Below are 25,652 nucleotides of genomic sequence, written 5' to 3' on the forward strand. Positions count from 1 at the left end.
ACGTTGTGAGCACGGAGCGTTTCTCCGGCAAAAAGCCATAGGTGTCGTCCTTCTCCCATAGCTTCCTCCCTCTTTCCCCTCCCTGCGTCCCTTTTCCCCTCCCCCCTCTGAGGGCATTACAGCGGACAGCTTAGTCGAGTCCAAGTGTGCCTCCACATGCGGAGGCAGCCCGCTTACCTAACCTAACCTATATTTATTTTGCGCTTTTTCTTTTTACTAAAAGAGGACTTTCAGGAAAAAAATCTCGAAATTTTCTTTCATATATTTTTACGTTTGGTTTTTTGCCGTACGTCCACGTATCATTTAAAAAAATATCGCGTACCCTTCACACCAAAAAATTTTTCCGAAATTGTACACAAAAATGAGTCACATGTGACTCATGAACTTATTTCAACACGCTCTCGTGAGTCACATATGACTCATTGGACAGGGAAGTTGTTAAATACCTAATTATTATTACTGAAGGTCTCCTGAAGAGAAATAAAGTTTTCCGAGAGAAAAATATTGATTTTCAAGAATACTGTGCAATTCATACGAATTCTCCCATATAAATTACATGGAAACTTTGAGCGCTTTAGCTACCTCTCAACGTTTTTTTTTTCAAAATAAAACACCAGGAGTATAATTTTTTTTTTTAGTATTGAACAATCTTAGGGAGTGAGAGCATTAAAACTCCGACTTTACTTATTTTAGACCACCCTAGTGCACATACATACATAGACTCTAGCATATAAAATTGTATTTTTAATCGATTCACATAATTTTCAAACTAACTATTTCATTAATAAAATTTAATAATACCGTATTAAATAAATTTTTCAATCATATGCAAAAAACATTAGAGCGGGTCAATTTTTTTACTGTGTTCGTATAGCATAGGAGGATTCTACAATTCTAAGCAAATTTTCCTAAGAAACCCTGGGCCTGAAATCAGTTAGGAGTTTGCCAAATTGCAAAAATTGGTTCCGAAGTAAATTTAAAAATTTACATTGCTGCGACCACTGGTGGAAGTTTGAAGAAAAAGGTAAGTGCAGAAATGGATACTCTTACCAACAACCTCTTATAGCATGTTTTTATAAAAAAAAATGTAAGCAGTTCTTTACGATACTACAGCAAAATGGTAATAAACGTATGTAACTGCGCAATTTGGCAAACTAAAAATTGATATTAGACCCATGGTTTCTTCGGAAATTTTGCTTAGAATTACACGCGGAATGCGTTTGCGATATACGCGCACAGTAGAAAATATCTACCAAACAAATTGGCCCGCCCTAATATACATATATGTAATTATACGATCATTTTTTCTTCGGAACGTACCTGCCTTAGCCAAATGCTTACGATATTACTTCAAAATAAATAATGAGCTTTGGCAAGCTTTTCATACAATTTTTCAACTTGAAACCAAAAGAAATTAAAATAAAAGAAAGCAAAGTATTAGAATCCAAATAAAAACACAATCAGCTGTGAGGTTGCCATTGGCAACAAAATTGCATTGTTTATTTACAAATTTTTTGTTTACAAACAAAAAAATCGAAATATGTTGCTAGGTAACTCGAATGGTTTTGAAGCCGAAAACAAAAAAATAAAAACGGCGATCAAAACAAATTTTTTATAAATTGTGTATGGATATGAAATCAAAATAAAAACATAATCAGCTGTTGGTTGCTATTAGAAACCGAACTTAAAGTGCTTTTTTGCGCTACATTGTTTACAAACAAATCAACCTCAAATAACGCTGCCAAGCAACCGCAATAAACAAATTCCCCTTTCGTATTCAAAATAGCAACAGAAACTTCGCATTGACAACAAAATCTTGACTACATGGAAACTGTTGCATATTTGCCAAATAGTTTTCAAAAATTTTCACATTTCAAAAGCAATTTCCAAAGCGAATAGACGCAGCTGCTGACCAGCAAAATGTCCATGAAGGGCAAATCATCCGAACATGCTGTGGACAAAGATGCTGTCGGTGATGCGTTCAGCATGTCGAGTAGTTCCTCGATGGATGGACAAGGTGAGTGGGTATTCTTTTAAAGGCTCCTATATACGAATATTTTTTCGCGTACATACATACGTATGTATTACGCAATCGCTTTCTGTTCCGCAGAGGCTGCTGATAAAAAGAAAAAGGATTTGTTGCCCATCGCGCCCGTCATACCGGTGCCGGAGTATACCGAAGAGGATTTGAATAAGCTCACCATGTACGTGCAGCGCATGACAATGCTGTTCGCTTTAGATCATCGCGATTGGAATGAGCAAACGCTCAATACTATCAAACGTTGGTTCATGGAGGTGAATCATCCGCTGATGACGATCTTCTACGATCGCAACATACTTAGCGTGTGTTTGGGCTTTCCGCTGGCGCCGGTCGCCGATATTTGTTACTATGGACGCAAGCCAAATCAGATCTTTACTGTTGAAGGTTTTCATGATGAAATTTACTTTGGCACCATTCACGAGGATGTCGACGGCTGCCTGCTGAAGATTATGCAATATGTCTATCAACCTATATTTCGCAATTACAAAGATTGGAATGACAATATCAAGAGTCGCTTCTGCCGAGCAATGGATAAATTTCTCTGCTATCTCACTAGCTTGCATTACAAGATGGCTGGTCTGACAGTTTTGTATGTGCCCTATGTGGTGAAGCAGATCTCACGCCCAGATGTGCAACACGATCGCGAATTTGTCAAAAATCTCGAATCGATTGTAGTCTACTGGACAACGCAAATACGCACGCTTTTGAACGATAAGACGCTTGTGGTTCAACATGATTTCGTGGTGCCCACAGAAGAGTATGAATTCTGGCTGTATAGATGTGAGTATCTGATTTAAAAATTTTCTACTTAAACTAAATTTAAAAATTTTCCCCTATCCTTTGCTTTTCGTAGTCGAAGTACTCCAAGGATTAGACACACAACTGCAACACGAAGACGTACAGCAGATCATACAAGTATTGCGCAACTCTCATTCCGTTTATATTAAGCAAGTGGATGAACTGATCGAAGAGTGCCACAATGAAATGGAAGAAGCCAAATCAAATATTAAATATCTATTCTTACTCATCGAGCCTTGCTCGTTGATTGACAAAGCCGAATCCCCCGCTGCAGTAGCAGCACTCATACCACGAATTGTGAATATCATACGTTACATATGGTTGAACTCCGAGTACTATCAACGTCGCGAACTCATCACCGGACTATTTCGTAACCTCAGCAATCAGATTATAAAATTTTGTCTCGACCAAGTCAATGTCTATAAGGTGTTACAGGGCAACTCGCGTTTTGGCATACGTATGGCTAATATGTCAATCGATTGCTGTCTCTCATACAAGGCCATCTATGACATAATGTCCAAGGAGCATGCCACGCGTGAGCCTAAAATCGGTTGGGATTTGGAAAATGCAATGATTTTCAATCATGTGGATGCTTTCATTGAGCGGCTCAATGATCTTATTGACATTTGTGAGTCGATGATTGTATTTGGACGTCTAGATGAAACTGAGGCAATACCAAAGCCTACCTTTGGCGGTACTAACGGCGAGGAATTCGAGCGAACAGCAGAGGGCGTTGAGAAACAATTTATGATACTGCTGGAAGCATTAGAACATGATTCCAAAGAGCTAATATTAAACGTCAACAAAAACGAGTGGTGAGTAGGAGATACTTAGGCTCTCACACCTTCACGCTTATAAAATCGCCTAATGGTCCGAGAGCAAGCAAGAAACTAGCCAAGGGGTTATACCAAGAGTCATCTAAACTATTAAACTGAAAACTCTTGTGTGGAGAAACGATTATCTTTTAACTTTTCTTAAACTTGAAGTCCAGCACTCTTCTGCTGACTACACATTAGGCAACCAACATTGAATATCAAGATGTTTTAGTCGGCGTTATTATGTCGTTGTTGTGATTGTAGCGGCTACTTAAACCTGCCAAGAGTCTCAATAGTTGTCAAGCTCGACTAATAGTTGGCCCAGGAAACGTGCCTTTTCAAAGAGGTCGGACTAGTTGAGTTCGGTTGAGTGGGCATGTGAAGAGGTGGTTGTTGTCATTTAGGGAAACTTCACATGCTGGACATACATAAGGTACGTCGGGGTGTAGTCGGGATAGTAAGAGTTCAACCTACTCCAGTACCCAGACCGCAATTGAGCCAGTGTCTCTCTTGATAGCAGAAACTCTCCTCTGAAATTGGAGTGGACTTAATTCCGATGAACTCATTCAAAGTTCACGGCACCGAGTCCAGTGATTGGCGTACGTACTTGTGAACCTCATTCTTCAGTTCCCCAGCAAGTGCCTGTTTGGGAGCTCTCGTATGTAGCAACCGATAGGGAACTGCTTGCTGATCATAATGTTGAGCCCTTTAACTTGACGCATCTGGGCCTGGTTATGAAGGTGATCTTCAGGCGACATCGGACAGTTGTTCGAAGTGCTGCAGTTTGGCTGACCTAGGGATTCATCCACTGCTTCCTACTAGTCCCCGGTTCTGTACTTTATTTGCAATTACGGTTGCGTGCGCTGAAAAAGAGAGCCGGCATCAAAAGTTACCCGAATAATTGGTATTTCGGTGGCGTGGAATCTCAGCTGTTGCCCGACCTCTTTCATCCTGGTGGTGCAAATGGTTATCGAGGATTTCTTAATAGGGTTGTTATTCCGTCTATCTAAACCTGTTTAGATAGGTAAAGCCTTTATCATGGTTTGTATGCTTAAATGGTTGGCTAGTGTATAGCCCGCAGTAACGAAAAAACCTCCAAAACCTTAATAAACCCCGATGTCTTAAAATTTGTTCACTTTTGTTGCAGGTATGAAGAGGTTCTGAAATATCGCCGCACAGTCCTAAGTTTCGAAGAGACCATTCAACGGCTGATGTCGAATGTTTTTCAACGAATCTGCAATATCGAGGAGGGTCTCGAGGTGTTGAACGTAACACTCTTCTACTCTTATCGCGCCAGCATACGAAAAACGTACCTTCGTCAAGTGAGTGACGTCTGGTTAATGTTCGACAAGGAAATGTCAGAGACTACAAAAATGTTGTTGGAACGTGTTAAGCTGCATGAGTCTTGGATGCCGTATTATGTTTCTCGCGCCGTTGGCTATCGTATAAATCTTGAGCGTCTACAGTGGCTACGCGATCGACTCAATACCTCCGATTGGTTGCCAATTGTGCCGGAAGCGAAAATTGTACTCGAAAAATTTGAACATCTCAAAAAGGACTACACAAAAGAAATCAAAAAAGCTTTCGATGAGTGGGTGAAAAATTGTAGTAGCAACACTTTGGAGAGCCGCTTGGAGCGTACGTTGATCGTGCGCAGTAAGGTGAAACGTGGCCTAATCGAGTGCAATATGGATCGTACACTGCTGAGCATATGCGAGCAAGCGCGTCATTTCGATAATCTTGGCTTTCAAATACCAGCGCTGATTCGTAAGGTTTACGATCGCTATAGCACGTTACAGTTTGTGTACAATAGTGTGCTAACGGTTTGTTTGGACTACAATCGCATACTTGCTGCTCTCTCGGAACAAGAGCGTAATCTATTTCGTGCTCTTATCCATGCTTGTGATCGCAAAATTGCGCCTGGCCTCTTCAAGCTCACTTGGAGTGGCGAATTGAGCGACGCCTATATAGCAGATTGTGCAAAGCACACCAAGAAATTGCAGGACTCATTGGATATTTACAAGCGCGCTAATCGTCAGATTGCCAAGACGTGTGAGAAAATCTGTGACACAGCATTGCTTAAGGTAGTTTTAAGTGGAGCTGTGGAATTGTCGGTGTTCGAGCTGGCACTGCAGGCCGCCACACGCAAAGCGACGAATGCTATTTTGGCTTACTACGACACTATTGTCGATGTACTCTTTGCGGTGTTCACGGAATTTCAACCGGTTTTAGATGAGGTTAGTAGTGCCTGAATGTTTAGCTCTCCGGTATGTTTAAATAGTCAGTATCAAAATCTGGCACCGAATCGCGGTATTCGTGATCGAAGAAACGCGACTCGAAGTTTCATTTACAGATTAACAGAGCAATTCTGGCTAAGATAGTTGAACTATTTTTTTTTTAATTTAATTTAATTTTTAAAAACTAAATTTTTAGATTTCGTTGCTTTAAAAGAAAAATATTATATTTTAAGTTCGTTTAATTTTCAGGGACTTTTAATTTGTTTCGTTTTTGATAATTTTTTTTATTTAATTTTCATTTAAATTTTGATTGGATTATCTAAATATATTAAACATTAAAGTAAACATATTTGTATTAATTTCATTTAGTTTTTAGAAACTTACTCATTATTTTTTCTTTTTTGAATTTCATTATTTTTTATTTCATTTTGTTTAGTTTTTAGATTTTATTATTCGTAAAAGAAAAATATAATTTTTTTTTTAATTTCATTTAAGTTGTAGCTGCTTATTTTTTTATTTTAGTTTTTGGATTTTAGTATTTTAAAAAGAAAAATTTTTTAATAATCATTTGAATTTAAGAAACTTATAATATTAATTTTTAATTTAATTTTCCTTTAACTTTTTGATTGTGGTTTTTTTAAAGAAACTATTTTTTAATATCATTTAATTTTTAGAAACTTATTTTATGTTTTTCCTTAATTTAATTGATTTTATGTTTTTTTTTTTATTTTGAATTCCCTTCAATTTTTAGATTTTATTGCTTAAAAACATATTTTTAATAATCATTTAGTTTTTAGACACTTAATTTTCTTAGTTTTTCTTTTTTTAATTAATTTTATTTTCTTTTTTTTTAAGAATAGTTTTTTATTTCATTTAATTTTTAGAAAACTTATTGCTAAAAGACAATCAGAAAAACACTAAAACCTTTTCGTTAGCAGATCTTTCAATTCTCTAAAAAAAATCTAAAAGAGCTTTCAAAATACATAGTTGCCTGAATTGACCATTGTGTTACGAAAGGCTTTTGTCTTTCGAAAGACTGCGGTGTATTGAAAAACAGTTGCCAGAATTGCCCTGAACGGTACTCGATACAGAATCTGCTTTTTAGATCCAAATTGTATTTTACAGCAAACAGGTGTCGTTTTATTCCATTCGATTTGAACCGAGCAATCCTTCGATCTGAGGTGCCGCGATTGGGGTTCTGATCTCTTTTTAAATCATTCATGTATTAATTTTTCCTTTAAGATGGAAACTGAGTGGTACGAATATGTCACCCAATTTGACAATATGTTGAGCGCTGCACTTATGACCAGTGCGCGTAACTCCCTAATGAATATTTACAATCTGGTACGTTCCGAAGGTGACATACTTCCTTCGCCTATACTCATTTTAGAGGCGGATATAGTAGACGGCAAGGTAAATAAAAAAACACATTCTGCCAATGCAAGCTTTACACTATCTTACATATTTTCATCCATCCATTACATTTTATTTGTAGATACAACTGAAACCTCCTATGAAAGAAATCATTCAACTCTTTTTCGGCATGTTTGAACGTGTTAGCACAAGTTTGGCGATTTTCCCTAGACTAACAACTAAACTTAAACTACCAAAAGCGTATCAGCAGCCATTATTTTCTTCAACTTTTGCCAAAGATGCTGATGCTAAAGAAATTCAATCATCACTGGAATATGAAGTGAAATATAATGAGGAAGAGATCGAAACGTTTCTCAAGGGCTGGCGTGTTTATCGTCATATTTGGGAGAAAACGGAAGCAGAATTTACGAAAAACATACTGGCAACTGATCAAAGAGCGCAGATTTTCGAGCAGAGTATTGAGAATTATAGCTTATTGGCAGATGAAATCGGCCTAAAGGATTCCATTGTAAATGTGTACTTCATACTGGTGAATCAGAACTTTCTTAAGAACACCATTATGGATTATATCGAAAAATGGCAAATGTTGAATATTAAGTTATTGCTACGACGTGCAACCACAAAAATAAATGGTAAGTGTAAAGGAAACTTCTTACAAAGGCGGTGCAGACGACGAAACAGTACTCCGCCGTCTCATCGTCTTAAAGGCAGGAAGGGGCAGTCATTGTTGAGCGAAATATCCACACAGTTTCTGGCTTTGGCTTTGATGGCCGAAGTGAGTGGGAGTGCTATAACTGGTTGAGGACCAATGAATATCAATTTTGGTATTAAACCAGTATTTAGCACCAGGGAACTCAAAATTGTAGAATCAACTATTGGTGGCGCATTATCCTGGATGATGGTAAGTGCAGCAGAGCGTCAAAAGTAGCCCCAGACGTTGTAGAGGAGGCTCCCGTTTAGCACACGGTGACTGTTCTTGGAAATTTGGCAAGCAGATGTCCCACGCTCTTGATTGATAGTCTGCTTCACTATATCTCTGATACAATACTGATAATTGATCTAATCATGGAGGTCCACGTTCTTCCAAAGACCAGTTTACATTGCCAAAATGTGGCCAAAGCATGCTCATTGAAAAATGAGATTTCAATGATATACGGAAGAAATCTTTACTGTCTCTCGGGAGACTAATCTAACGAGGAGGTCTTAGCGTTATGCTGTTCGCCTTTTAGCAATAAGTATAACGAAATGAAATAAAATTAAAAAAAATGTTTTTTTTTGTTCTTAAAAACAATATAAACTCATAAATAAAAAAAAAAAACTAAACAAAGGAAATAGAATAAAATTAAAATAATGCAAAAATAAATAAAAATATTTTTAAAAATTAAATGCAATAAATATTTTTATTCACAAAACAAAACCAAAAATTAAAAGAAATTATAAAAGATAAAAAACAACAAAATCTATAAATTAAACTGAAAAAAATAAAACAATTAAAATAAAAAATTAGACCAAATAAAACATAAATATTTTTCAATTTAACCCAATAACATGTATGTTAGTATTAAAAGAAAATGAAATTAACAAATGAAAAAGAAATAAAAATAAAATAAAAAGAAGAAAAATGCAGTGTTTCTAAAATTTTAATGAAATCAAAAAAAAAACTATTTTTCTTTTTCAAAAGAAAGATCAAAAGAAAATTAAATTTAATACAAGAAAAAATTAACTAAATAAAGCAAAAAGCAAAATAAGTTCTTAAATGCTGAATGAAATTTAAAAAATATTCGGCCCTATCGCGAATTTCAAATGGATAAATATTCCCAAAAATAATAAAGCAAGACAAAAAGAGTTTTTCCCAATTTTTTTTTTATTGTGCACGTTAAATTCTGGGAACAATTTATTCACATGGAATTGACGATATGCCTGTATTTTTAAGACAATAACATCAAATTATTATTATCTAATCATTAAGAGAGAAAAAAGTACAAACAAAAAACTCTAAAAACCAAATTAAAAAATATATGCTTTTAATTTTAAAACAATAAAATCTAAATATTAAAAGATAATTAAATTAATAAAAGAAAAAACTTAAAATAAATCAGAAATTAAAACAATTTTTTTCTTCTTAAAACAATAAAATCTAAACATTAAATTAGAAAAATAAAAAATAAATAAAAAGAAAAGATAATACTACTTAAAAATTAACTATTAAAAAAATAATTCTTATTTTTAAATCCATATCTCAAAATTAAAAGACAATTAGATAATAAAAGACAAAAAAGCAAAGTCACAATATAGAAATAAAATAAATAAAAATAAATAAAATGAAATTAAATTAAATGAAATAAAAAATATGTTTTTCTTTTAAAACCAATAAATAAATGCTAAAACGATTGAACACAAGTTAAGTTCAAAAAATAAATTAATAAAGTAAGCAAAAAGTCAAATGAAAAAAAAAATTTTTAAATAAAATTTACAAATAAAAAAAAATAAAAATTTAAACAAGTTCCTAAAATGTGAATGAAATTTAAAAAATATAAATTTTTAAACAATAACATCTAGACAGTAAAAGAATATTAAATTGAGAAAGAAAAAATACATAAAATAACTTTATACAAATTAAATAAATTTAAAATAAAATATATATCTAATAATAAATAATTTTAAAGGTAAAAATTAAATAAAAAAGAAAAATACCGAAGCGAGCTAAATAATATACTTTCTCTAGAAAAAGCTTTTCACCACAAAGGGTGAATGAGAGAGCTTCTTTTCTTAGACTCTTGCTCTAAAATAACAAACGTCTTTCGAAATATCTTGCCATCTGTTTTTCATTTGACTTACGAAAGACTTTCTACTATCTTAGCCAGAATTGACCAGCTAGTCTCGAGGATTGTGTGGTGTATAAGCAAGTGTTAGCGAAACAGCGAAAATCTGTTTCAATGTTGCAAACAGGCGCTAGATACCTTCTTTTAGTACATTAAGGGCCAGTTTTCAGTGCCTTAAAACGCATTTCATTAAAAGGTTAACTCTAAACTGTCTATAAAACACTTGAGCCCCACTAACACTTCGTTTATCCTCTTCTCTTCGCTTTCAAGGTGTCTACCGTTATATGCGCAAAAATGGCGAACGCATTCAAATTGTACCACGTAATCTAAAAGAGGCACGTGAAGCCACAGAACTTTATGAATTTCTATTCAATGATGCACCGCGCAAGCAAGAGGAATTTCCAGCCATACTAAGCCTATTCAAATTGTTGGATCATTATCTGGTTGAAATACCGGATGCGACTCGCAAGCTTGTCAACAATTTAGATGCTGAGTGGGAAGCGTATTTGAAAATCCTATTGGACTCTAGCGATATGCTAGATATGACACGGGAAGAATTCAAGAAAAAATTGCTGCGGCAGGCTGACAAATTCAAGACCGTCATGAAAGAGTTTCTAGCCGACTTTTTGGTCAAACTACCGACTTCGGCACAAACGTAAAATTTGCACCTTAACTAACATACACACATACACATGCATCTTGCATTAACATTTCGTTTTGCCTTACCTCTCGTATCCTTTCTTAACTTCCTTCCTTCTTTCCTTTTCCCAAACAGCAAACCCAAAATTGCACTTAAATATATGAGAATTATTGAGAATAAAGTACACGATTGTTTCAACTTTCAGAAGAGTCTTATTGATGATTTAGATACATTTCATATCAATCAGCCGCAAAATTTGGATTTGAAAAAATTGGAAAATGAATTACAAACTGTGAAAAGTATTTGGGAGCTCATACTCGAATGGCAAACCGCATGGGATGAGTGGCGTAAAGCCAACTTTTGGGAAACAAATATTGATGTGATGGAGGATACTGCTATTAATCTATATAAGGAATTCAATACCTTAAATAAACGTTACATGGATCGGCAATGGGAAATGTTGCAAGTGGCTACCAAAAATGTCGATAGCTTTCGACGTACACTACCTTTGATAACGGCGCTAAAGAATCCGTGCATGCGAAAGCGTCACTGGGATGCTGTACGAGAAACTGTTGGCGTGTAAATATACAATGTTTTTTTGAGAGTGCGATCGTATTGAAGAAGCGAGAGTGTATGGGGATTTATAGGAAACCATTACGTTTGCGAAATGATTAAAAAAGGTTAAGCGGCTACCTAGGGAGTTAACGTAGTTGAACAATTAGCTTTAATACCCTTCATGTTCATGAATTGGTATTCTAACTTTGGTCCGATATTTGTAAGTACTAAATAGAAGATAAAATACATAGATAGATCTATGTAAAAATTATACCAAAACTATCAACGCGTCGAGTTGGGTCGATTTAACCATGTCCGTCTGCCTGTAACTATAGGAATTCTGGTATCGGTGCCAAATTCTAACTGAATTAGCCATTTCAGTATGAAGAGCATCTTAACTTTCGCAGATTGTACTTGAATTTGTGTAAACAATTTTAGTTTCATTTCAATGCCAAATTGTTATATTTTACATCAATTTTGAAAATATGGCAACTCTCTTATTAAGTTAAAGAAATGATAATTTGAGGTAAATACGTATGAAGCTCCGTCTAATATTTCAGTTAACAAATTTACACTTTTAAGACAGGTAGGGGAGCCTCCTTCAAAGCTATTTTGGAGAAAAATATTATTTATGTATCTTCTGTCGTTTGACACCCGCCTTGTAGCATTTCATTTAATGAATAAAGGTTTATTTCAAAAGCACTTTAGAAAAAACCTTGCTTAAACCTTTCCTGTTTGACACATAAATTAAAGTACTACTATTAACTTATTTATTAAATACATTTTGAATTTATAAACAGGTGGCAACCCACTTTAAAATTAATTTCGATATTTGATACCCATATGAAAATATTTCCTTTCGAGAACCATATTCTATGTATCTTCAAGATTTAGTTTCCCTTAAATATGTAGCTTTCTAAGTAGAATATGGCAGAAATAACGGAACCCTTTTCCAAACAAACAAAAAATTCGCATATTCCTCTTGAGTTTCGATACATTAAACGCCATATTTAGCATCAGATCAGTCCTAAATTTCTGAATTTAAAAAAACACGCAGATGCCTAAACCTTCTCGGAAAAAAATATTAGAAAAATAGTTGTAGCTAGAGACCTACAATATCATTTACAATACTTATTAAAAAGTCCTAGATAATACGCTAGTTGGAGTCACTCTCTCAGTCGCTCATTCATCGCTCTACACACTCAAATACCGCTTCAATCCCTTCAATGCGATTTGTATTCGTACTCCTCTCCCCTAGAATCTGTTTTCATAGCTCAACTCTTCCAATTTAGGGATTTTGACGAAGATTCCAAAAAGTTTAAACTCGAACTTATTATCAACTTGGACTTTCAAGCTTACTCCGAAGAGATCCAAGATATCTCAAACGCCGCCACAATGGAACTTCAAATCGAAAACGGCATTAAGAATATTGCAAGTATTTGGCACAAGCAAACTTTCGAAATGGCGTTCTACAGAGATGGCATATACCGCATAAAGAGTGTAGACGATTGCATGCAGTTGCTCGAGGAACATATGGTTCAAATATCAGCAATGAAGTCGACACGTTTTGTGGAGCCTTTCATCGAGGTTGTCGACTACTGGGAGAAGACTCTGTCCTATGTCGCCGAAACGCTGGAAACGGCTTTGAATGTGCAACGCCAATGGTTATATTTGGAGAATATTTTCGCTGGCGAAGATATACGCAAACAATTGCCGAATGAGGCAAAACGCTTTGCCAGCCTAACTGATGAATTTCGTTTGATTAGCGCCAAGATGTACAATGCTAAGTACGCTGTGCGTGCGACACATCTGCGCCAGCCACCATTTCTGCTGGAGCGCTTCAATAAAATGGACGAACGTCTCGAGGTTATACAACGTGCGCTCGAAATCTATTTGGAGTCTAAACGCCAATTGTTTCCACGTTTCTATTTCATCTCCAACGATGATTTATTGGAGATCTTGGGCAATGCCAAACGCCCGGATCTGGTGCAGCCACATCTGAAGAAGCTTTTCGATAATTTGTACAGATTAGAGTTGAAACGTGTTGGCAAAGGTATGAGTCGGTTTCAGGCAATGGGCATGTACTCGGACGATGGCGAATATGTGGAATTTCTCAACGTATTGTATATCGATGGGCCCTCTGAGAAGTGGCTAAATGTCGTAGAGGATTTCATGTTGAGCGTTATGAAAGAGAAACTCAAGCAAACTCGTGCCTCGCTCAAGAAACTTATTGGCAACCGCGAGCAGTGGATGTCGTTATGGCCAGGCCAAATGCTGCTCACCACTTGTCAAATTCAATGGACGACCGAATGCACGCGCAGTCTTATCCATTGCAAGATGGTTGATCAGAAGAAACCACTGCGCAAACTGAATCGTAAACAGAATAAGGTTTTGGCTAAACTTTCGGAACTGAGTCGTAAGGACCTGCCGAAAACCATGCGCCTCAAGGTGAATACCCTTATCACCATTGAAATTCACGGACGTGATGTCATCGAACGCATGTACAAGGTTAATTGCAAAGACGTCAGCCATTTCGAATGGTTTTCGCAGCTGCGTTTCTATTGGCATCGCGAGTCTGAACTCTGCGTCATACGCCAAACTAACACCGAGCATTGGTATGCTTACGAGTACACCGGCAACTCGGGTCGTCTTGTGATCACGCCGCTCACTGATCGTTGCTATATAACGCTAACAACGGCACTACATTTACATCGCGGTGGCAGTCCCAAAGGGCCAGCTGGCACTGGCAAAACTGAGACAGTTAAAGACTTGGGCAAAGCTTTGGGTATCTGGGTCATTGTCACGAATTGCTCTGAGGGTTTGGACTACAAGAGCATTGGCAAGAACTTTTCTGGATTGGCGCAAACTGGCGCTTGGGGCTGCTTCGATGAGTTCAATCGCATCAATATCGAAGTTTTGTCCGTCGTAGCGCAACAAATTCTCTCCATCATGTCGGCACTTTCCGCCAAACTCACCGAGTTCAACTTCGAGGGTAGCGTAATCAAACTAAAACACACCGTCGGACTCTTCATCACCATGAATCCTGGCTATGCTGGACGCACAGAACTGCCCGATAACCTGAAATCTATGTTCCGGCCGATCGCCATGATGGTGCCGGACAACGCAATCATAGCCGAGAATTTGCTCTTTTCCGATGGCTTCACGAACACCCGCAGCTTGGCACGCAAGGTCTTTACGCTCTACGAACTGGCCAAGCAGCAGCTGTCTAAGCAGTATCACTATGATTTCGGCCTACGATCCATGGTCGCATTGCTGCGTTATGCTGGGCGCAAGCGTCGCCAATTGCCAAACACTAACGAAGAAGAAATCGTTTACTTGGCTATGCGCGATATGAATGTGGCGCGGCTGACAGCCAACGATCTACCACTTTTCAATGGCATTATGTCCGACATCTTCCCAGGCGTTACATTACCTATTATTGACTACAGCGATTTCAAGATCGCAATTGAGGATGAACTACGCAGCAATGGTCTACAGCTCATACCAATCGCCATTAAAAAGATCATAGAGCTGTATGAGACGAAGAATTCACGCCATTCTACGATGATTATCGGTAGTACGGGCACCGCTAAGTCGGTGACTTGGAAATGTCTGCAAGGCGCCTTTGGGCGTATGAACGCCAACAAACATCCAGGCTGGGAGGCAGTCATTGTGCATCCAGTCAATCCAAAGGCGCTCAATTTAGCCGAGCTTTATGGCGAATACAATTTGGCGACCGGCGAATGGTTGGACGGTGTACTCAGTGCAATTATGCGTGTTATATGTGCCGATGAAGATCCCACGCAGAAGTGGCTGCTATTCGATGGGCCCGTCGATGCGGTGTGGATTGAGAACATGAATTCTGTTATGGATGACAACAAAATTTTGACATTGGTGAATAGCGAACGTATAACTATGCCAGCACAAGTTTCGCTGCTATTCGAAGTAGCCGATCTGGCGGTGGCCTCACCGGCAACGGTATCACGCTGTGGCATGGTGTACAATGATTACAATGACTGGGGTTGGCGTCCGTACGTGAATTCATGGTTGGCTCGGCAAAAACTTCCAGAACATGTGAATTTTCTACGCGAATATTTTGACTACTATCTGGATAGGGTATTAGAGTTCAAACGAGTTCATTGCAAGGAAATAGTAAAGACAAATCAGTTGAATGTGGTTATGTCAATGTGCAAATTGTTGGAAGCTTTTTCAACAAAACAAAATGGTATTGTATCTGGTAATGCTGAACTGCTGGAGACAATGAGTAAATTGTGGTACCTATTCACGCTCATTTGGTCTGTGTGCGCAACTGTAGATGAAGAGAGTCGCCTCCGCATAGATTTCTTCATAAGAGAAATAGACAGTTCCTTCCCCATCAAGGATACCGTTTATGATTATTATGTCGATCCAGAACATAGAACACTTATGCCGTGGGAAAGCAAGCTTTCAGATGCTTGGAAATATGATGAAAAGTGAGTTTAGAGTTTTGAGCGGAGAGGGTCAGATAGAGCTTTTACGCTGCTTTGAAAAAATCGGGACGAAAATACATGCCGAGAGAGCAGCTTTTTAAAGATTTCTATAGATTTTGTATAGCCGCGAACAGAGTAAAGCCTCTCTCTGCCCATCGCTGCTTTAGAGCAGTCACTACGCAAACAAATCTCGCGGGAGAAGCTTATTAAAGCTTTTTATAGATTTTATATGGTCGTGCACAGAGCAAAAGTCCTCTATGATCGCTACTACTTCTGAGTCTAGATCAGTGATGTTCATAGAGAGCTTTTACTTTGGGCGCGTTCATCCATAAAATCTACAGATAGCTTTGAAGAGTTCCGCCCGCGGGGCTGTTTTGACCATCATTGCTCTAGATGAGCACCGCCTTTCCCACATGTAGAACTTTTGTATGCTTTCTATACATTTTTTTTGGCTGGTCCAAAAAATTTAAAAAGTTAGAATTTTTTTAAATGGAAAAAATTCCCGTATTTTTTGTTAAAAAATTATATTTATAAATGCCTCAGTGCCCATTACGTTTTCCATGTATTTTATATGGTGAAAAACTGTTTTTCGTATTTTTATTTCATGTATTTTTTTTTGGTCCACCCTAATGTACTAAGTGGACAGAGTAAAAGCTCGTTCTGATCTGTGGCTTACGTCAAAGCGTTTTGGGCAGAGCTACTCAAAATCACTTGGGACCCAAAACACATTTCGCAATCAAAAAGAGTCCTATAGATTTTGTTTGGATACGGACTAGGTAAAAATATTTTTTGATCGTCACTGCTTTAGATCAGTGTTTCGATTTTTATATTCCGTTTTCTGGGTCTTACCGTATTCGTATTCAAAAAGAACCCACTTTCAGATTGTGACCTCAGATTTCAATTCAGGGGCATAAAATACCTAAGAATTTATTAGCCTGGTCCGCCGGACATTGTTCTGTTCTAGACCATGACAACAGGGGAAATCCTTCAACCTATGCTTTAACAAATTTTATTCAGAATCATAAGACCTCTTATTTTTCTCCCGCAGTCTTCCCTTCTATAAAATCATTGTTCCCACTGTGGACACTGTGCGCTATGAATATCTTGTTTCTAAACTGTTGCAAGAAGAACACCCAGTCATGCTAGTGGGCAATGTGGGCACGGGCAAGACATCTACCGCAGTCAGTGTAATGGACTCGTGTGATAAAAATAAGTATACAGTGCTCTCCATCAATATCTCGGCGCAGGTAAATTGCTTGAATTGACACCTCCCAAAACATCTTAAAAAATTCCCTTATTTACAGACTACAGCCGCCGGTTTACAAGAATCCATTGAGAATCGCACCGAAAAACGCACTAAAACCATTTACGTCCCAATCGGCGGCAAGCGTATGATTTGCTTCATGGACGACTTCAATATGCCTGCCAAAGACACCTACGGATCGCAGCCGCCATTGGAACTTATCCGACAGTGGATAGATTACAAATATTGGTTTAATCGCCGCAATCAACAGAAGATCTATGTACAGAATACGCTGCTCATGGTTGCCATGGGCCCACCGGGTGGCGGACGCCAGGAGATATCACCACGCACGCAAAGTCGTTTCGTCGTAATCAATATGACATTCCCCAACGAGGCGACAATCATGCGCATTTTCGGCAGCATGCTCCAGCAAAAGTTGATACCATTCGCCAATGATATACGCGAGATCGCACTGAAAATCACAACCAGCACCATTGATCTATATAATGCTGTGGTTGCACGTATGCTGCCCACGCCAGCCAAGTCGCATTATTTGTTCAACTTGCGCGACATATCGAAAATATTTCAGGGACTGCTGCGCGGTCATCACGAAGCGCAGACGAAGCGCGCTATGTTCTTACGTTTGTGGGTGCACGAAGTGTTTCGTGTATTCAGCGATCGTTTGGTCGACGACTTGGATCAGGGCTGGTTTATGAATGAAGTGAACAACATACTAGGAAAGTATATGGAGGTCACATTCCACGGTTTGTGCCCCAACAAAATCGTACCCATATTTGGCGACTTTATGAGCAATCAAGGTCACTATGAAGATTTGGTTTTCGACGATTTGCGAAAGTATATCAATCGGCAAATGGAGGAATACAATAACTTCCCGGGCATGGCGCGCATGAATCTGGTATTCTTTAAGGAGGCTATCGAGCATGTGACGCGCGCCGTGCGTGTCATCTCACAACCACGCGGACACGTGTTGAACATTGGTATCGGCGGTTCGGGGCGGCAGTCACTCGTGCGATTGGCAGCTTTTATTTGCGAATTTGGCACATTTACAATAGAGGTCACAAAGAAGTACAAAACGAATGAATTCAAAGAGGATCTGAAAAATCTCTACAAGATCACCGGCATCAAGCAACGCGGCACCGTGTTTCTTTTCAGCAACGAACAAATTGCCGAAACGGCGTTCCTTGAAATATTGAACAACATGCTGAGCACCGGTGAAGCGAACCTTTTCAAGGCGGAGGAGTTCGAAGATTTGAAAACGGAACTGGAACGTCCAGCAAAGAAGGCAGGCGTGCAGTTTACCACCGAAGCACTATATAATTTCTTTATGCAAAATGTGCGTGAGAATATGCACATTGTACTAGCGATGAGTCCCATTGGCGAGGAGTTTCGCAGCTATATACGACAGTACCCAGCCTTGATCAACAACACCTCGCCGAACTGGTTTCGTCTATGGCCACAAGAAGCACTTTTGGAGGTAGCGCAAAAGTTTTTACTCGGCTTCCCGATAAATGTACCGGTTCCCGGCAAAGAGGATGAGAAACATAGAGACAGCTTGGTTATCACCTCGGAAGAGAGGTTACAAAAAGCTGTGGCCTATGTCTTTTCCGTAATTCACTCGAGCGTAGCCGAAATGTCTGTGCGAATGTTGGCCGAAGTAAAGCGACACAATTACGTTACATCGCCCAACTATTTAGAGTTGGTTAGCGGATTTAAGGCATTACTCGAAAGCAAACGCTACGAGGTATCTTCCAGCGCAAACAAGCTAAGAAATGGACTCTCGAAAATTCAAGAGACACAAGAGAAAGTCTCAGTAATGTCGGAAGAACTCAAAGTCAGCTCGGAGCAAGTGAAAGTCTTAGCTAAGGAATGCGAAGAATTTATTGCAATCATTGAGATACAAAAGGCGGAGGCTACAGAACAGAAAGAAAAAGTTGACGCGGAGGCGATAGTTATACGCCAAGAGGAAGTTATTTGTCTAGAATTGGCTGCAACAGCGCAAGCCGACTTGGACGTTGTTCTACCAATGATAGATGCGGCTATCAAAGCCTTAGATGCTTTAAGCAAGAAAGATGTGGCTGAGGTGAAGTCTTACGGACGGCCGCCAATGAAAATTGAGAAGGTTATGGAAGCCGTACTGATTATATTGGGCAAGGAGCCCACATGGGAGAATGCTAAGAAGGTGCTCGGCGATGTAAACTTTTTGAATGATTTGAAGAATTTTGATCGTGATCATGTCACCGATAAAACACTAAAACGCATTAGCTTGTATACGAAAAATCCGGAGCTCGAACCAGAAAAGGTCGCAATAGTATCGGTGGCTTGTAAATCACTTATGCAATGGATTATGGCCATTGAGAATTATGCCAAAGTGTATCGCATCGTGGCGCCCAAGCAGGAGAAGTTGGACAATGCCACGCGCTCGCTGGCCGAGAAGCAAGCCATGTTGGCGGCTGCTATGAAAAAGTTAGCGGAACTTAATGCTGCAATTGCCGAACTATACCGGCAATTAAATGAAAAGACTGAAATGCTTAATGAGCTGCGAATAAAAGAAGAAAAGTTGAGGTAAGTTTTGGGGTAACGTGTGGGAATTTTCAGTGATTTGAAAAAAGTTGCTGAATACTTAGAATTTATAAGTAATAAAAACATAAGTAGGGCAAGCTAGTACTACGAAGAAGTGGGCAATTGCTGACAAAATAGTGGCGCTTCTCAGAGCTGTTAAGGGCTAAATATGTTGGTCCAAAGTAGTTATAATAAGGTCTTAAGAATCATGATATTTTTGTCAGAATTTTTGGTGTACAAATACCTTAGCTCTCGGTATGGGTAAAATTTGCGGTAGCCCAGCAGAAAATTTGTAACTGCTTCTTGTGTCACCCAACAGTATTTCAAGAACATTTGGTACTAGCTCAAAACTATTTTGGGGCTAGGTCGGGATCGTTTTACGACTAATAAGAGACCATCTAAAGACTTGTTTGCGATCATCTCGGAACAAGTTGACGACTTTTACCACCGTTTCGGGACCTGTTCAGAACTATCTCAGGACCACTTCGCGACTATTGGGGGATCATTTCGAGATCATTTCGGGAACTGTTAAGTACTATTTTAATACCATTTCGTAGCTATTTAAGGAACATTTAAGATTAGTTCAGTCCTAGTTCGGGTTCAATTCGGGTCTAGTTCAGGACCATTTCGGAACTGGTTCAGGCCCATTTCAGGACCATTTCGAGATATTTCACGACTATTTCAGGCACATTTCGAGACTAAATCGGGATCATTTGGGGCTATTTCGGGATAATTTTGAGACTAGCAAATGGCTATTTCGACACCCTTTCAAGATTTGTTCGAGATCTCTCTGGGACAAGTTTACGATCTTTTAAAAAAAATTCAGTACAATTTTAAGACTATTTCGAGGCATTTTCAGGTTAGTTCGTAACTCGACATGAAATAGTCCTGAACTACTGCCGATGTGGTTATGAAAAAGTCATACTGGTCCCGGCACAATGTGTAAAATGGAATGAAGTTAATGTTCAATTTCTAACTTTACTCATTTATGTATGTGACAGAATCATCTAATGCTTTGACAAGCCGTACATAGAAGTTTAGACACCACATTTCATGAGTACCTGATTTTCACGTCTTTTCTTTTCAATACATAGTTAATAAATTGTTACTGATCAGCAAGAATGATTAGTATAACACTGCTTTTATTTTTGCAATGATTTTCAGCATAGTTCCCCAACTCTAACCCTATTTCTCATAGAAAACAACTCGAGCGCGCAATTATCCTGGTAGAATCCTTGTCTGGTGAACGAGAACGTTGGATTGAGACTGTGGCTGCCTTGGATTTATCGTTCGAAAAGTTGCCTGGCGATTGTCTATTAGCCACCGCATTCACATCCTACCTTGGCCCCTTCGACACCAAATACCGCGAGTCACTCATCGAGCAATGGATCGCACTCATAGCATCGAACCAAATTCCCTATACAGATGAAATGAAAATAACACTTTTCCTCAGCGATGCCGTAACTATACGCGAATGGAATATTCAGGGTCTGCCTGCCGATGACTTTAGCACCGAAAATGGTGTAATTGTTATGCGCGGCCAACGTTGGCCACTCATCATCGATCCACAATCACAAGCGAACACTTGGATTAAAAACTACGAGGCCAATAACGATTTGAAGGTAATCGATTTCTCTCAAAATGATTATATACGCTCGCTGGAACGCGCGATGTCCGCCGGTAATCCAGTACTGCTTCAAAATGTTAGCGAGTACTTGGATCAAGCCATTAATCCGATTTTGCGCAAAAGCTTTACCATACAAGGAGGCCAAAAGCTAATCAAGTTCAATGACAAATACATAACCTACAATGATGAGTTCAAACTTTACATAACCACAAAAATAACCAATCCCCACTATCCACCGGAAATTTCATCGAAAACGACCATCGTTAATTTCGCTGTCAAGCAAGACGGCTTGCAGGCACAACTCTTGGGCATAATTGTGCGCAAAGAGAAACCCGCTTTGGAGGAGCAAAAAGATGAGCTGGTTTTGACGATTGCGCGTAACAAACGCACACTCATCGAATTGGACAACGAGATCTTGCGTTTGCTAAATGAAAGTCGCGGCTCACTGCTGGAAGATGATGAACTTTTCGCTACGTTACAAAAGTCACGTCAGACTTCGGTTTTGGTGAAAGAATCGCTGGCCACCGCCGAAGTGACAGAGATCGAGATCGATGCTGCTCGCCAAGAATATCAACCGGCGGCCGAACGCGCAGCCATACTCTTCTTCGTGCTAATGGATATGTCAAAAATCGATCCGATGTATGAGTTTTCGCTTGCCGCCTATATTTTACTCTTCATTCAATCAATTGAGCGTAGTCCGAAACATCAAATCGTATTTGAGCGCATACAGAATATAAATGATTATCACACATATTCTGTATATAAGAATACCTGTCGAGGCCTATTCGAAATGCACAAGCTACTCTTCTCCATACACATGACGGCGAAAATTTTGCAATGTGCCGGAAAGCTGGTGGAGGCAGAATATGATTTTATTCTAAAGGGTGGCATTGTACTGGACAAACAGAATCAGGCGCCCAATCCAAGTCCAGGTGAGTAGATCGGCACAGACTATTTACCAAATGCGAAGTAAGAAGACAATTCTGGCTAAGATAGTTCAAAGGCTTTTGTAAGTAAATTGAAAGACAGTAGGCAAGTTAGTTTGAAGGATTTTGTTTATTCTGGCATGAAAGTCTGACAAAAAAAAAGCTCCCTTCCCACTTTTATGGTGAAAAGTTTTTTTGGTAGAAAGCTCTTGTATTTAATTTTGCTCTCGCTGCTCCAACAGTCGCAATAGCGAGTTAACCAAAGAACTAGCGTTCCATTCCAGAGATCCGAGATCGAGTCCTCGGCTAGCTAAATTTTTTTTCTTTAATTTTTATATTTTATTGTTTAAAAAAGCAAAATATTTGTTTTCTTAGTTTCACTTTATTTTTAAGGAACGTATTTTATTTTTTGAATAAAATATTTCTTTCTTTTCAATAAATTTTTTATTTTTTTATTAAATATTTTATAAATAGAAATATTTTTTCTAATTTCATATCTAGGAACTATTTTTTTTTACTTTTTATAAAATTTTCTTTTAATTTTTAAATGTTATTGCTTTAAAACGAAACATAATTCCTTAAATCCTTTAATTTTTAGAAACATTTTTTTCATATTTTTTAATACGTTTTTTTGCTTATGTTTTAAATTTCATTGTTTTCAAAATAACTATATTTTTTATTTCAGTTAATTTTCAGGAACTGTTTTTCTTTTGTAATTCAATTCTGTTTTAATTTTTAGATTTTATTCTAAAAAGAAAATTTGTTTTAACTTCATTTAATTTGTTTTTTTAGAACTTTTTTTGTTTCAATTCAATTTCCTTATAATTTTTAAAATTTATTGTTTTAAAAAGAAAAATTATTTTTTATTTCATTTAATTTTTAGGTACAAAAATTCTTTTTTCCGATATTTTTTTAAATTAAATCTTTTTATTTAAAAAAAAAATTTGCGATTTTAATTCTATTTAATTTTTGGCAAGTTACTTTATTTTTTTTTACCTTTTTAATTCATTTACTTTTTAATTTTTATTATATTATTTAAAACAAAAAATTTATCTTTTTAAACTTCATTTAGTTTTTCCGAACACATTTTTTAATAATCACTTAATTTTGAAACTTATTTCATATGTATGTTATTGCTTTTTTCAAAAAAAAAAATCGTTTTTTTATTAAATTATCTTTTATTTCGGAGTTTTTATTATTTGAAAAATAAAAATATAGTTGTAAAAGTATAGTTACGTTTTTACTTGCAGTCTGGATCAGCGAGCAAGCTTGGGATAACATAACTGAACTAGACAAAGTTGCAGGCTTCCATGGCATTATCGATTCGTTTGAGCAGAGTTCAAAAGCGTGGCAGAGTAAGCACTTAACTGATTTCTTTTCTAAATTGCAATTAACCTTCTTTAATACTTAGTGTGGTACGCAACAACTTCGCCGGAGACCGAAGATCTGGTTGGCGAGTGGAATGACAAATTGACGGATTTCCAAAAGATTTGCGTCGTACGTTGCTTACGTCCCGATCGCATCTCCTTCTGCCTCACGCAATTTATTATCAATACACTTGGGCCGCGTTTTGTTGAGCCACCCGTTTTGGATTTGAAGGCCGTTTTCGACGAGTCTATGCCTCAAACGCCGCTCATCTTTGTGCTTTCGCCTGGCGTAGATCCAACACAATCGCTCCTGACGCTTGCCGAACAATGCAAAATGGCTTCACGCATGTTCTCACTCAGTTTGGGTCAAGGTCAGGCGCCAGTCGCTACGAAAATGATCATGGATGGTGTACACGATGGCAACTGGGTCTTTCTGGCCAATTGTCATCTGTCCTTGAGTTGGATGCCAACATTGGACAAGATTATTGCTACCATGCAGACGATGCAGCTACACAAGCGCTTCCGACTATGGTTGAGTTCGAGTCCACATCCCGAATTTCCGATTTCCATACTACAGACAAGCATTAAAATGACCACCGAACCACCGCGTGGCATAAAGGCCAATATGCGTCGCCTGTACAATAATATTGACGAGCAAAACTTCGACATGATTGACGAAACGGGCAAGTACAAGAAGCTACTATTCGCGCTTTGCTTCTTTCATACGGTGCTATTGGAGCGCAAGAAATTTTTACAGCTCGGTTGGAATGTTATTTATAGCTTCAATGACTCTGACTTTGAGGTCTCAGACGTATTGCTGGCTTTGTATTTGAACGAATATGAGGAGACACCTTGGGGTGCATTGAAATATCTCATTGCCGGCATCAATTATGGTGGGCACGTGACCGATGATTGGGATCGCCGTCTACTAACAACGTACATTAATCAGTTTTACTGTGATGCGGCTTTGACCACCCAAAAATTCCGGTAAGTTTAAATAGGCGTTTTCGTCTCTGTACAAATATAGACATGCCATGCCTTACATCCATTTACAGCCTCTCGTCCCTGCTGAATTACTTCATACCTGTGGATGGCGATCTACAATCTTACATCGATCAAATCCAACAATTTCCAAACTTCGACAAACCGGAAGCATTTGGCCAACATCCCAATGCCGATATTGCTTCACTGATTGGCGAAACTCGTTTGCTCTTCGAGACGCTCATGTCAATGCAGGAGCAAACCACCGCTGCGGTGGGTGAGAGTATGGAGACTAAGGTCTTACGCTTGGCTAAGGACATACACGCCAGCATACCGGACGAAATCAACTACGAGCAGACCGCCAAATTAATCGGCATTAACCGTTCGCCACTCGAGGTAGTGCTGCTACAGGAGATTGAGCGCTATAATTATTTGTTGAGGAGAATGAAAATACACATGCGAGATTTACAGCGTGGCATAAAGGGCCTAGTAGTGATGAGCACCGAATTAGAGGATATCTATCAGTCAGTTTATGAAGGTCGCGTGCCTGCGGTGTGGCTTCAAGGTGAGTTCTGTCTAATCTTATTTGCTTTTGGCTTCTAAAATGTATATTACCGAAACACTGCTAGCTTATCCTTCCCTCAAACCACTCGCTTCGTGGTCGCGTGATCTAATTCTACGCATAGAACATTTCGCGCAATGGGCCAAGACACTGAAACCACCGTTGCTCTTTTGGTTGGCCGCATACACTTTTCCCACTGGCTTTCTCACTGCCGTGCTGCAGACATCGGCACGCGCCACCCACACTCCCATCGACGAATTGTCATGGGACTTTTATGTCTTCATCGAGGAGGATGCGGCTGCGGCGCGCATTGTGCGGGAAGGTGGCGGCGTCTATGTGCGTAATTTGTATTTGGAGGGTGCCGGTTGGCTGCGCAAGATGCAATGCCTGCAAGATCCACTGCCCATGGAGCTGATTTGTCCAATGCCTGTTATACACTTCAAGCCGGTAGAGAATCTGAAGAAGAAGACTCGTGGTGTATACCAGTGCCCTGCCTATTATTATCCGCAACGTGCCGGTTCCTTTATCATACCCGTGGACTTGAAGTCGGGGCTCGAGAAATCGGACTATTGGATTAAGCGCGGCACTGCTCTGTTGCTCAGTTTGAGCGTCTAA

At 38.6% G+C, this 25,652-nt stretch overlaps 1 protein-coding gene across 1 annotated transcript; it reads left to right on the forward strand.

Moving 5' to 3' along the window:
- Window positions 1-1,925: 1,925 nt before the first annotated feature.
- On the forward strand, window positions 1,926-25,652 carry LOC118734657 (dynein heavy chain 2, axonemal). Its single transcript, XM_036464364.1, has 16 exons — window positions 1,926-2,017; window positions 2,111-2,821; window positions 2,895-3,654; window positions 4,802-5,891; window positions 7,134-7,304; window positions 7,387-7,897; window positions 10,358-10,742; window positions 10,863-11,306; window positions 12,575-15,754; window positions 16,800-16,998; window positions 17,056-19,577; window positions 20,773-22,133; window positions 23,378-23,482; window positions 23,539-24,481; window positions 24,550-25,040; window positions 25,105-25,652. Exons 1-16 carry the CDS (start codon window positions 1,927-1,929, stop codon window positions 25,650-25,652), a joined length of 13,512 nt encoding a protein of 4,503 aa, XP_036320257.1. The 5' UTR covers window position 1,926.

This window comes from Rhagoletis pomonella, unplaced genomic scaffold (genome assembly GCF_013731165.1).
Source record: "Rhagoletis pomonella isolate Grant_MI unplaced genomic scaffold, Rhpom_1.0 Rhpom_scaffold_00002, whole genome shotgun sequence".
NCBI lineage: Eukaryota > Metazoa > Arthropoda > Insecta > Diptera > Tephritidae > Rhagoletis > Rhagoletis pomonella.

Bases quoted from the DNA above. Each gene is read 5' to 3' on its own strand.
- LOC118734657 (XM_036464364.1), top strand. From the start codon at position 1,927: ATGAAGGGCAAATCATCCGAACATGCTGTGGACAAAGATGCTGTCGGT. The intron at 19,578-20,772 runs GTAAGTTTTGGG...TATTTCTCATAG, and splicing joins ATAAAAGAAGAAAAGTTGAG to AAAACAACTCGAGCGCGCAA. The intron at 24,482-24,549 runs GTAAGTTTAAAT...ATCCATTTACAG, and splicing joins TTGACCACCCAAAAATTCCG to CCTCTCGTCCCTGCTGAATT.